Here is a 13047-nt window from a genome sequence, read left to right as displayed (position 1 = left end):
CGATGTTAGTGAGCCTCAAGTTGAGGGACACGACGGCTTTGCCAGATTCTATTGGAAACATGACGAACAATTGCATCCTTTGAGACGGAAAAAAGGGAAGGGTGAAGACAAACATGCTCCCATGGAAAGAACAAGATATGCATATGAAAAGTACCGTGAAGTTAGAAGTCAAATTACATCTGGTCGAACCTTTACAGTAAACTTTGACGAAGGAAAGAACAAAGAAGGCTTCATGGGTCTACTTGCTGCCATACAAGACGGAAATAAGAAAGGATATAACCTCAGATTGACCATAACAGATTTGGACGGTCATATATACTATGCAAATGGCAATGTCACAACAGCTGCAAAACTTCTTGACGCTTTCAAGACTACAAAGAGAGAACAAATGGTTGACTCCGACTCAGACATTTTGAATGCAATTGAAGGAATTGTAAGCGTGAAGTTCGAATGGTACCAACCTAACCCTCAAGCAGTCAGACAACTTGTTTGTTAGATGAGAAATATGAAGTTAAAACATTTATTTTAAAACAGTATATTTTTACATATATTAAATGTTTCAGGTTGAAAAACAAAGAACAAAAGCAGCAGATACAAAACCGTTAGACTATATCTTCACAAACGCCGGTATGACTATTTCAGATGAAGAAATTTCATCCGGTGCTTACAGGTTTGACTTTCCAATTCGTTGGCTTCAAAGTCCTTCAGATGCAAAGGCAATAGGATTTAGAAGAGTTTTGTTTTCAAAAAGAACTAACGCGTTTATGTTTGCGGTATATTTTCATGGGCGGTATAGAGGTCATGATGGTCTACTAGACAAATTTGATGAAATGAGAATCTTTACAGTTCGTTCAGACGAAAATCTTGAAAAAACTCTAAATGACTTTCAAACTCAAATAAACAAATACTACTGGGAATTTCAAGAAAAATACGATTCTTTACTAAATGGAACATACTATCTGAAACTAGAATATGACAAGATGAACTCCACAGTTTCATTTCAAAGGATTGAAAATAACCCTCCAAGAGATACACAGTTTTTATTTTGGCAAGTAGACAAACGTTCTTGGGCACAATTTCTTCGGTTACTAAACCAGAACGAACCATTACCACCTGACGGTCCGTTCTGGTTTATACGCCCACCAACAGATTTGACAGTTTATAGAAACGTGTTTGACCCTCAAAATGTTATGTGTCATGCAAGTTTTAGTTCAAGCAACAATAGTTTTCTTTGTATTGGTAAGGACTTTTATGACTTTGCTTCTAAATTCTACGAACCACCTAGTAACAGTTTCTCTGACTTTCAAGTTTGGTTCACAACAAATGGTGTGCAACATATTGTTCCATTGTACTACGACTTTTATCTCGAATTGTCTTTCATATATAACTACGGAGAAGTGCTGAAAAAGTATTGAAAAAAGAGTTTTGGTTAGATGTTTTTTTAGGTGTGCCTATGTGCCTATGTGCCTCGGTCATTTTAACTTCTCTGAAAAAGTGTGACAACACGACATTTTGACAACATCGTAGAAAACACACAAAACTCTTGAATTTTGTATAAAAAAAAGCAACCCGCGGAATTCCGGCGGTTGGTATATTCTTCACAAAATGCTTGTTTTGAGGTCGAGCCACTTTTGGCTCCACCGTATTTTTCAACCAAAACTCATGAATTTACACCAAAAAATATATTTTAGGTGGAACCAGGTCACCAGGTCACCAGGTAATTTTAACTTCTCTGAAAAAGCGAGACAACATGACATTTTGACAACATCGTAGAAAACACACAAAACTCTTGAATTTTGTATAAAAAAAAGCAACCGTCGGAATTCCGGCGGTTGGTATATTCTTCACAAAATGCTTGTTTTGAGGTCGAGCCACAAACGGATGTCCGACGGTTAAGCCACAAACGAATGTCCGACGGTTAAGCCACAAACGGATGTCCGACGTCCCACCAAAAAATATTTTTTTATTTTTATTGTAAGAACAGAAATGTCAGTCGAAGCAAAAACGTTCACGAACAAATCTAATGGCGAAACATTCACAAAAGGCACCTATAACGGTATTGAAGTCTTACGTAGAGACAAGGATGGTTATATAAATGCAACAAAGATATGTCAGCAGTTTAGGAAAGACTTTAGAAGGTTGTTGGAAAATAAGTCCTGGGAAGAGTATTTTAAGGCATTTTGTGAAGAATACCACCCCGCGGAATTCCGCGGGTTGCTTTTTATACAATGTTAATGCAGGAATTCCCGATGAAATCAAACAGGTTAGAGGAATGTATGTAGACCCAAGACTCGTAAACTATATTGCAATGTGGGCTTCTCCAAAATATTGTATAGCAGTTGGAAAAATTATGGACTCCATAGACAAGAAAGTTCATGAGAAGTTAGATGAAGAAGAACTTGAAGATACAGTAGAGAATGCAAAACCTTTGTTTGAAGAAGAAGTTAGAAAAATGCATGAAAAACAAATAGAACATGAACGTGAGATATGTTCTGGTTATAGAGATTCTCCATACGAACTAGACCAATGGGAACAAGAAGATTTAAAGAGAGAATTTAGAGAATATGAACTCGCTAAGATAGCATTAGAAGCTGCAGAAAAGAAGTTAAAAGCTTGGGGTCGTTTTGTACAAAAATATTGTGAGTAAATGAACCATTTTGTTGCTGAATTCAATAAAAATATATTTTAGGGTAGAAGGTTAGATATAACCTGTCTTCTACCCTCTTTTCTACCCTCTTGAATTTTCATGATTTCATCGTAAATGTTTTGTCAAGACTTCTTCGTACATGTTTTGTCAAGACTTCTTCGTACATGTTTTGTCAAGACTTCTTCGTACATGTTTTCTAACCTCATGAGTTTTCCCGAAATAAAAAATAAAGTTGGTTTTTTTAAAAAAATATTTTTTTATTTTTATTGTAAGAACATGTTAGCAACAACAGCACCAAACTCGTTAGTCATGAACCCAACTTCAATGTTAGTAGAGATGAAAAGCTTCATTCCTTCTTCATATACTTTTGAGACAGAAATCCAGAAGATAAAGCAAGAACTTTTAACAAGTACTTTGGACTGTAGTGCGAAAGATGAAACAAATGAACAGTATCTTTATGAAATGCAGGATATTATTGACCATCTACCTAAACTTCCTGAAATCCAACAACAAAAGCTTACTATTCCAGAATTCGATGAAATAGAAGTCAAAGCAACTGACTCAGTAGAAATAAAGAAGTTCATACGAAAGGTAAACTATGAGTTTCTTGGATTTCATTGCAACCATAAGGTTATGGACAAAGATTGCGACATGGTATATAAGAATGTTTCTGACATATATAAATCTGAAGAATTTAAGACCTACGACAACTTTGTTTCGTTAGCTGCAAAATGTGTATGGCAGATAAGAGATAAAGATAGAAGAGGTAAGATATGGAATGAACAGATAAAACCACAACTGTCAGATTTAAAGAAAACCATTGGACGCCTTGGTTGTTTTAGCAGGTAAGGTTTCAGAATATAACGCAAAGTTGAACCCACAATGTTCTAAATGTAAAGCAGCAATGAGGAAATATAACTACTCCGTCAAAGAGATAGAACGTATGAGAAACGACTATGCAGACTTAAAGACAGAAATGTCAAACAATGAGTTTGAAACAGTTGGAAAGATAGACAATGACACCAAAGTGGTTAGAATAGGTGATTTAACGTAAGATACTCAAGAAATACAACAAATATTCTTTGTCAGACATTTTATCTCCATCTGGAAAGAAAGCAAAGGACTGGGTTAGAATTGCTTCTACTCAGAAAAATTTTGACAAGAAATCCTGAGCTTATGATATCGGTAAGATTCTTATGGAACTACAGCATATCTTATAGACAAAAGTCTTATACCAATAGTTTTGTATGGATTGACCCAGTTGTTGGATATAACTTCATAACATATGGTTTATTCGACTCAGAACGTTGCAGTGAAGGCTTACTTTACATCGTTCAGAAACCGAAGGACTTCAACACAAAAAGATATAAGATAGGAAGGACATATAATATAACTCTAAGATATGACAGTACAAGTCAATAGAGTCAAGGTTGTGTTAGTTAACGATATGAGAGCTGCTGAAACAGAACTACTCGAAAAGTTTGAGAAAATGTATGGTGCTCCCATAAAAGGTAAAGAAACGTTTGAAAGTAGATGAGATAGAGTTGCTATAAAATTATTTGACGAAGTTGCTGAAAAATACATGTAAAAATAACGTTTACCATGTAAAACGCTTATAAAATAACTGGGGTAGAAAAGAGGGTAGAAGACAGGTTATATCTAACCTTCTACCCTAAAAATATATTTTTTGCTGAATTCAGCACAAAAATCTGAGTAAAATGGCATATAGATTGCTTACATGTAAACCGAGAGAAGAGATTCCGTACGAAAACAGTGAAGCACAGCGAGTAGGTAAGAAAACGTAGTCGCCAAAACTCTATGAAAATCGTGAAAATTCTCTAGACCGTTTTTTTCCCTACTCGCCAAAACTCTATGAAAATCATGAATTTCCTTAAGATACAGATAGAAAAAATAAAGTTAATTTTATTTTTTTTTATTTTTTTATTTTGTATGTAAAGACAGATATGTCAACAACAGAGAACACAACAACTGCTATCGTTCATGAAGCTATAAATGAAGAATATGAGTACATACAGTTTAACAAACAACTCCGTCTCATTCGTTCGGTCAAAGATGACATGTACCAAATGCAAAGTATTTTGACAGCATGTTTTGCTCCAGATACTAAGAAACCACAAGACTGGTTTAGGAACCAAAGCACACAAGAATTTTTGAGCGAAGCACAGCGAGACATACTTTTTTCTGAAAAACAGTGAAGAACAGCGAGTAAGTAAAAAATCTTTACTCGCCAAAACTCTATGAAAATCGTGAAAAATTGCCAAACGGTTTTGAGAGGATATTATGTACATAGACTTCTTGTAAATGCTGTTGCAATGTGGCTTCGCCTCGTTATGCTTGGAATATTTACAGACTTCTTGACGAAATTCACAGACAAGAACGTGAAGAGCTAGAGAAACAAGCTTGAAGCAAAAGACAAAAAGCATTCAGAAAAGAATACCACGTTCGGTACCAAAAGGAAAGGAAAAGAACTATAAGTATATGATTTACACTGAAGAGATGGAAAATGAAGAAGACAGAGATATGGTTATGTTGCATTTAGTCAGAAGAACAACAAAAAGCTTTTACGACCTTGCTAAGATTTACAAATCTGACAGAAATTGGTTCTATCGCGAAAACTTACCGATTTCAATGACACCAAATGAAGATGTTAAACAGATAGTTCAAGATACGTTACCTCAAACACACTATTATATGAAAGGTTGTACAATACTTACCTTCAAAGAAGATTTGCCATTGTTAAAGGAAAAAATAACAGAGTATTTTGACAACTTCAAACAAGCAGAGTAAATGAACCATTTATTTTTCAAGCTTGCCTTTTACATTCTGCCTGAGGAAGTCTTTAACAAGCTCGTTAATTTCAATTAGATAAATTGCTTCGTCTAAGGGGTCAAGCTCCATACTGAGTCAGTACAATATTGTACTTTTTCAAGACAATGTTGTATAAATTCAGTACAATATTGTACTTTTTCAAGACAATGTTGTATAAATCAGTACAATATTGTACTTTTTCAGAACAATGTTTGTATAAATTCAGTACAATGTCTCTCAAATTTGAGTACAGCTGTACTTTTTCAGAACAAGTCTTGAACTTTTTCAGAACAATGTTGTACTTTTTCAGAACAATGTTGTACTTTTTCAAGACAATATTGTACTTTTTCAAGACAATATTGTACTTTTTCAAGACAATATTGTACTTTTTCAAGACAATATTGTACTTTTTCAAGACAATGTTGTATAAATTCAGTACAATATTGTACTTTTTCAAGACAATGTTGTATAAATTCAGTACAATATTGTACTTTTTCAGAACAATGTTGTATAAATTCAGTACAATGTCTCTCAAATTTGAGTACAGCTGTACTTTTTCAGAACAAGTCTGAACTTTTTCAGACAATGTTGTACTTTTTCAAGACAATATTGTACTTTTTCAAGACAATGTTGTACTTTTTCAAGACAATATTGTACTTTTTCAAGACAATATTGTACTTTTTCAGAACAAAGACGGTTAAGACACAAACGAATGTCCGACGTTCCTCTTCCTGAATGTCTTCCAAAGCCAGAAGAACCGACAGCCCCAGCACCACAACAGACTAAGACTCAAACTCTTTATTTTTATTGACTTTTTACAATTTGAACTTTGTTCGCGTAGATATGAATTCTGAAAGAAGTATGAGGGTCTTGTATGACTTTGTACTTCTCCCATAGTTCATGTCTGTCAAACTTACCTGCCATGGACTCTTTCATAAGTTCCATGAAATCGTCTTCGGACAATCCAGGGAAAAGTATAATGTCAGTAAGTATTCTCTTTACATCCTTACTTAAACTCTTGGCTGTCTGTACACAAATGACAACTGAGATGTTAAAGTGTCTGAGCTTCTTAAGAATTCGACACATGTCTTGTTCTCTGTTCTTTAACAAAGGATGAGAAGCAAAGTCATCTAAGATAAGAAGACATCTATGAGGGTATGTCTTCCAATCGTAAGATTGCAATTTCTTCGAAATGTATTCTATCTCTTTCTGTTTGTTTCTGAAGTGTTTCTTCTCTAATATTCTCTGCATTTCCTCATTTGGGTCTTTAAACTTCGAATTGACATACTCATTTATAGCATTGTACTTCAAAACTCTTCTTTGGTACTTCTTTATCCAATCTAACAACTCAGAGTCTTTTATACATACTAACTTAGACTTCTTTATAATATCTTTGAACGAATTGACGGTTTGGTCAAATTGACCAGAAGTACTACAAATGACAACTAACTCATAGAATGGGTTCTTCTCATCTAGTTCTTGTTGTTGTGCAGCCATTATTTTAAAGATAAGTGAAAGTCTTACCCGACCCAGGTGGTGCAATTAGACCTGTTATACCATTCTGAGCAAATAAGAACTTGTCATGTATGGGTTTTATCTGAGCATTTTCTAACTTCCTCTTGTTCTTGTTTAAAACATTCTCAAATTTCTTGTCAATGTCAGCAAACTTTTTTTCTAACATATTTTTAGAAAAATTAAAATTTTTATCTTTTTGAAAATGTCTAGCGATTTCGCTATCTATATTCGAGACAAACTTTTTGACAGCAAAACATCTGTCGACCATAAAATCTTACATAGTGTAAACAAGAAAGGTGAATTTGTTCTAAAGTTCTGTTTCTGGAATATGACAAGAACCATAAAAACATTAGGCAGAGAAGTCTTTAAGTTTGTCAATGACAGACTTGTTGACAGAGATGACGCCTCTTGGAGAGATGAAGTCCAACAAAAGTTCTTAGAATGCAAAGAAGACACATGCGCTGTTCTTGAAGATGAAATAGGAAACAGAATAGAAGAGCTATTAAAGGACAAAGAACTTTTACATAAATATGGTTCTGAGAAATTTGACATAACTCCACCAGAAAAGAAGAAGAAGAGAGAAAAGAAAGAAAAGAAAGTAGAAGAAGAGAAGAAAGAACCTGAACCAGTTCCAGAGAAGGTGAGATATGACATGTAAAAATAAAATTTTATTTTTAGAACATTTCTGGGTCAATGTCAATGTTCTCTTCCTCTTTAGGAGCAAACACTGGCTTAGACTCTAAAATCTTTTTACCCAATTTACCTTGAACTTCAACTATCTTAGACTCATAATATTCATAGTCGTCTGCTTTCTTTTGGTTCATAAGGTATAACAAGTTTGTATGCTTTGCCTTCTTTAAGGTTTGAGAACCTTCTGTCAAAATTTTCTTTGACTGCTAACAAACCTTCTATGTCTAAGTCTTCAAATTTCGCACCATTTTTAGTCACAATAGCAAACTTAACTGGTTCGATGTTCCAAACTTTGTCAAATGTAGACTTTCAAAATGGTAGAAAGTAAACATTCAAATATATGAATGGGTCTAGTTCTTCTTTAAGTCCTGACATATATTTGTTGACTGAAATATATTTCGTCATCTTTTCTATCGGATAAAAAAATATTTTTTTTTAAAAACGTTTTAAAATGGTATGCCATATAGCTTCTTGAATTTGTTAAGAAGTATTTTAACGTTTTTTCCATCTGTATCTCTAGCGTTTACATAAGCATAGCCATTAGTAAAACATACTTGTAATTTTCTATAGTTTACGCCGGTATAAAAGTAGAAAGAGTCTTGTTCTTCGCTATAGTAGTAAAACTCAAACGCATGCTTGCCATAGTCTGTAATTTCAATTGTTTCATCTTCTAGTTCGTCGACAAATTCGAATACAATATCTCTAATTTTGCCTCTGTTCTTACTGTTTTCAGAAACAAGTGACCCAGCGTAAATTTTCAAGTCTATTGTCGTTTCTTATATGGTTTATATGGTCTACAAAGGGTAGATTGTTAGGGTTCGGTATAAAATGAGTTGCAATGACAACATGTTTAAAATAGTGTTTTCCACCAATCCTCATCCTAGCATATCCGTTATTTTGCTCCCATTCGCTTAAAACTCTTTTTGTCTTTTTGTTTCTGACTTCGAATGACTCACAACAGTGAATTTCATATTTCTCATCTAACAAACAAGTTTTCCAACAGTCTTTTCCGACAGACTCAGCGTACATTTCAAATAAAATAAAAAATATTTTTTTTGAAAAAAATGTTTTTATTTCATGCAATGTTTTACTTCTCATCATAACAAACATGTTGTCTGACGGTCTTCTCCAACAAAACTCAGCGTACATTTCAAATAAAAAAAAATATTTTTTTTATTCTTGAGCTATTTGTTGCATTTGTTGTTCTTGAGCTATTTGTTGTTGAAGTTGTTCTTGAGCTATTTGTTGTTGAAGTTGTTCTTGTAATACAATACTTTCACCAGTTGCATCTTCCAATTCGAAACTTTCTGCCGTCATTGACAAATACATAGGACATAAAAGTTTTACAGGAACAAAGTTTGCGTCAACTAAGGTTAAGTTTATGTTTGCTAAAGTGTTTGAGTTTACTAAAGCTGAAAACTCTGCATTCGAATGAACAATAGGCAAACCAGCAGAGAAAGTGTTGTTTATACGCATGAGTATCTTTTGGTCATAGTAGTTTCTGTCGACATTCGAATAGCACTTTGAACCTAAGTTTGAAACAATATATAAAATAGGTGTACTTAAAGTCAATGGAACATAGACCTTGTATGACACCTTTTCCTGTTATAGGAAACTGTTGGTAGTAAAAACCAGATATAAGTTTTGTATTATAGCTCATATCGTTTATAGTAAACTCAGTCGGACATCCAAACATAATGAAACCTGCTCTAGTTGCAGCACATGTTACATCCGTCCTTAAAGTATTAAATAAGTCAACAAAACCTGTTGGTGGTATATCTGAGTAAGTATCTTCAAAGGAGTATTTTTTGCCATTCACAACAATAAAGTCTTCTGGTGTCAAAAGAGCAAAACAGGCTTTAGTCGTCATTGTGTTTAAGGTTAGTTTACAATATCGTCCTTGAGGACTTTGTAAGTTTGTTGTTATAGAATTATATGACTCAGGGTTTTTAGTCGTAATAGTATAAACCACTATGTCTTCTGCCATTTACTTAGCAAGTAAATTTTAATGAAATGTTGTGGTCGTCAAATATTTTTATGACGTCTGGGAAACTATATTTTAAGTTCAACGTTTCACCTCCTTTCATAACGTATATCTTGTCAATGACATTATATGAAACACCACAGCAACTAACGTCGGGTTCTATTTCTTTGATGTTTATATCGTCTGCCTCTGTCAAAAGTTTCAATAGTTCTTTCAAAATTCATGAGGTGCAATGACATATGAGTTCACTTTTACAGGGTTGTGTTCGACCAAGTTTAACATTATACCCAAAGCTGACAAATCTTCTCCTGAGTTTTAAGTTTGTCTTTAAGTTGTTGGTAGTCGTTTCGAATATCTGCAACAGAACTTAAGTCTCTGCTAACTTCAGGATATGTTGGTTGTTCTTTTACAGGAACTATTGTTATACCATCTTCGTCTTCGTATGGTTTCCCCACTTCAACATCTCTTTCTTTGACATTGACAACAACACTTTGACTGTTTGTTTGAGTTGGTGAATTTAACTTCACATCTGCCACCGCCATTAAACCTTTTGAAACACTTACGCTTCTATTTTTCGGAAATGACATTTTACTTAGAATAAAAAGATGGACGTATTTGAGTATCTCTTCGAATTGAAGCAAAACAAAGTTTACACACACAAACAATACAAGTTCATTGACAGAATAGTTCTTTATACAAACAATGGAAAATGTTATAGAATAGCAGTCTTTGCTGAACCAAAATATTTTCATAAAGCAAAGAAAGTTGGTATAACTGAAATGGTGAAAGTTCTTGAAGCAGACAAAAATATAACAACAAAACTGACCGATATTTCTAAAGGTAAGTTTATAATACAATATTATATCAAAACTGGCGTACTGTCAATATTTGACGGAGAGAAGTCAGTTCAAGAACAACTTACTGACCTGCTGCCAAAATCTGCTCGATGGAAGCTGTCGTTATGCCAATCTGAGGAGCCCCAGCAGGTTTCATCGAACGAATTTTCAAAAGAGCATCTTCCGTGAAAAGTGCTATTGGTTTTGTAAACTTCTTTGCTCTCAGTTCATCTGGACCGTCTCTGTCACCAGTATATTGTATTTGAACTGTACCAACAGTTGAAATACCACCCATAAAGTCTTCTGAGTCAGCAAATGGAATGCCAAGCCAAAAGTTTGAACGGTCTCCATTTGTATATTGAGTTTTTTGACCTCCTGTATGAGTCCATACTTTCACATATGGCATAATAGAACTTTGCATTTCAGGGTTAATGGTTGTTGTGAAGTTGTTGTTAAAGTTCATAGCATCTAATGTCAAGTTGTATGACCTCATATCCTCAACTGTAGAATATTCTTCTCTTGGATAGTATTTGCCATCTATGTTTATATGGTATTTAATACCAGGGTTGTAGAAGCAAGAATAGTCATTTATAGTTCGTCTGAACAGTACAAACATAGTATCTGCATGTTTCATTGCAGTTGTTAAAGCAATATCTGTTCTTGCACCTGGGTCAGCACTTTGGTTTCCAACTTCACCTGCAAAGTCTTTGACAGATATTTGGTGTATAGGGAACATAAGTGGAACTGCAATATATTTGGCAGCTAAAGCATTTGAAATATCTGGGTCCAACATATAGACTGCAAGTCTGCTTTCTATTCTCTTGCATTCAAACTTTTCGCATGTGAACTTAACTGGGTCCCAAGCAGTTCCAGCAGCATTGAAGTAGTAGTTTACTTCAGTGTTGAGGTTTGAGAAACCAAAGTCTAAGTCAACTTTGTCTTTGCAAAATTCGGCGAATGACGTTTGATTTGCTCCCTTTACGTCTGTAAGAGTGAATGGGTCTTGTGTTGGTGCAATGACTAAGTTATTTTTGCTTGGAGTAAGTTCGATAGAAATTTTTCCTGCCCAGTTTGGCAAGTATCTTAAAAACCTGAAGATGAGGAAAGATGACAAAGGAACTCTAAGTTTCAGTTTTACTTTGGTTACTGCTGCTGCAGTTTGTCCAGAAAGGTTAACATAAACTCCTGGAACGTTAGGGTCAAGTCTTCTTATTTTCTCAATAGTTGCATACTGGTCTGTTTGTTCTCTAGCTTGTGGTTGTACTGAGTTTCTCAAAGCGAACCATTCATAGTTTGCCCATGTTACTGTTTGAACTAAGTCAGAGTTAGAATATATCTTATATCCCATGAAAACTTCTGGAGCATATTGGTATCCGACATAGAAAATTCCATTGCAGCCTTTCTTGTCAGACAACTTGGCAGAAGGTTTTATTTCAATGTCTTGTTCCACGTATAAGAAAGAGTTGTCAATAGAAATTATATGAAACCTGTCGCAAGCAATATCTACTGTTGTTGAAGAACCTTCTCCAAACTCACCTACGTTTCCATAAGAAACAGCAGTTGTATATTCGTAAGTTCCAGGAACTATTTCTGACCTTCTAATGGCATTGTCGCATTCGTTATACCATTCGGAAACATTTCCATTCATGGCATCCAAAACTGTTGGCGTTATATTCTGAGCGGCGTACATTTCATATGAGTAAAAATATAGAATAGTTGGATTTATATGTCATAATAGAACCCACTCCGACCAAGCTTTACTTTCTTCCTGACTGAGTTTTTAACTCTTCTTTTTCCTTCATTGCCCTCTGCTTGAAGTTGTTGCATCTTTGCATTATGTTCATCTAGTATGTTGCAAATTTCCCATGTCCTTTTTGCCTTTTGGCTCTGGTCGCCCATTCAGTAACCTATTCTAGAAAGAGTTTTGTCATTGTTCTGTATTGTGGTTCGCGCTGTATTTTTGCATGTCATTTCCTGAGTTTCCGGTTCAAGTCTTCAACCAGTGCCTGGTCCATTGGAATAAGCTCGTTCCAAATTATATTTTGTTTTCTGTAGCCTTCTGGTTTTTCTTTCATGTTACCAACTAACTTGTTCTTTTGTGAATGGAAAGGCTTCTACCAATTTCGTACTGCGTTTCGTTTATTTCATGTATGTTGTTTTATTTCTGTGCAAGGAAATGTTTTGTTCAATACTAACATTTCATTTAGGTAACTGGTCCATTTGAGTTTCTTATAAATATTCATGCCCTTTCTCATTCTTGTCCTGGCAAAGTAAGATTTTTTATGAAGCTTTATTTGCAACTTCGTGTGCAAGGTTCATTGTCAATAGTTCTTTCCTGTTCGACTCCCACTACTTTCTTTCTTAACTCTTTCACAAATTACCAATTCGTTTAATGGTTGCTGTGTAGTTCTTTGACGATAAATGTTCTAGAACGTCAGTGTTATTATTATTCCATCAGCCATTGTTATTTTCTATGATGCGTCCAAAATTCGTGCAGTTTACTATCTTTGAATGGATTAAGCCCGGCTAAACACATACAGCTCTAT

At 34.6% G+C, this 13047-nt stretch overlaps 5 protein-coding genes and 3 pseudogenes across 8 annotated transcripts, besides 1 other annotated feature; 5 read left to right on the top strand and 3 right to left on the bottom strand.

Annotated features, from left to right (window-relative positions):
• Positions 1 to 12137: part of a mobile genetic element that runs on past the window's edge.
• Positions 233 to 496, top strand: TVAGG3_0640130 (uncharacterized protein; the record flags this gene model as incomplete). Its single annotated transcript, XM_051241227.1, has 1 exon — positions 233 to 496. One exon carries the CDS (start codon positions 233 to 235, stop codon positions 494 to 496), a length of 264 nt encoding a protein of 87 aa, XP_051087814.1.
• Positions 555 to 1397, top strand: TVAGG3_0640120 (uncharacterized protein; the record flags this gene model as incomplete). Its single annotated transcript, XM_051241226.1, has 1 exon — positions 555 to 1397. A coding segment is annotated over one exon (843 nt), but the record flags the coding sequence as incomplete, so codon positions are not given.
• TVAGG3_0640110 (uncharacterized protein) lies at positions 2273 to 2647 on the top strand (the record flags this gene model as incomplete). The annotated part of the gene is made up of 1 exon (XM_051241225.1): positions 2273 to 2647. One exon carries the CDS (start codon positions 2273 to 2275, stop codon positions 2645 to 2647), a length of 375 nt encoding a protein of 124 aa, XP_051087812.1.
• TVAGG3_0640100 lies at positions 2924 to 3674 on the top strand (annotated as a pseudogene). Its single transcript has one exon. A coding segment is annotated over exon 1 (751 nt).
• Positions 6281 to 6727, bottom strand: TVAGG3_0640090 (protein of unknown function, DUF4106 family; the record flags this gene model as incomplete). Its single annotated transcript, XM_051241224.1, has 1 exon — positions 6281 to 6727. One exon carries the CDS (start codon positions 6725 to 6727, stop codon positions 6281 to 6283), a length of 447 nt encoding a protein of 148 aa, XP_051087811.1.
• Positions 7414 to 7649, top strand: TVAGG3_0640080 (annotated as a pseudogene). The gene has a single exon. A coding segment is annotated over exon 1 (236 nt).
• TVAGG3_0640070 lies at positions 8128 to 8710 on the bottom strand (annotated as a pseudogene). Its single transcript has one exon. A coding segment is annotated over exon 1 (583 nt).
• On the bottom strand, positions 10584 to 10994 carry TVAGG3_0640060 (protein of unknown function, DUF4106 family; the record flags this gene model as incomplete). The annotated part of the gene is made up of 1 exon (XM_051241223.1): positions 10584 to 10994. One exon carries the CDS (start codon positions 10992 to 10994, stop codon positions 10584 to 10586), a length of 411 nt encoding a protein of 136 aa, XP_051087810.1.
• Positions 12138 to 13047: the final 910 nt, after the last annotated feature.

The sequence above is a fragment of the Trichomonas vaginalis genome, chromosome III (assembly GCF_026262505.1).
Source record: "Trichomonas vaginalis G3 chromosome III, whole genome shotgun sequence".
NCBI classification, from domain to species: domain Eukaryota; phylum Parabasalia; order Trichomonadida; family Trichomonadidae; genus Trichomonas; species Trichomonas vaginalis.
This window is presented reverse-complemented; position numbering and strand designations above follow the sequence as displayed.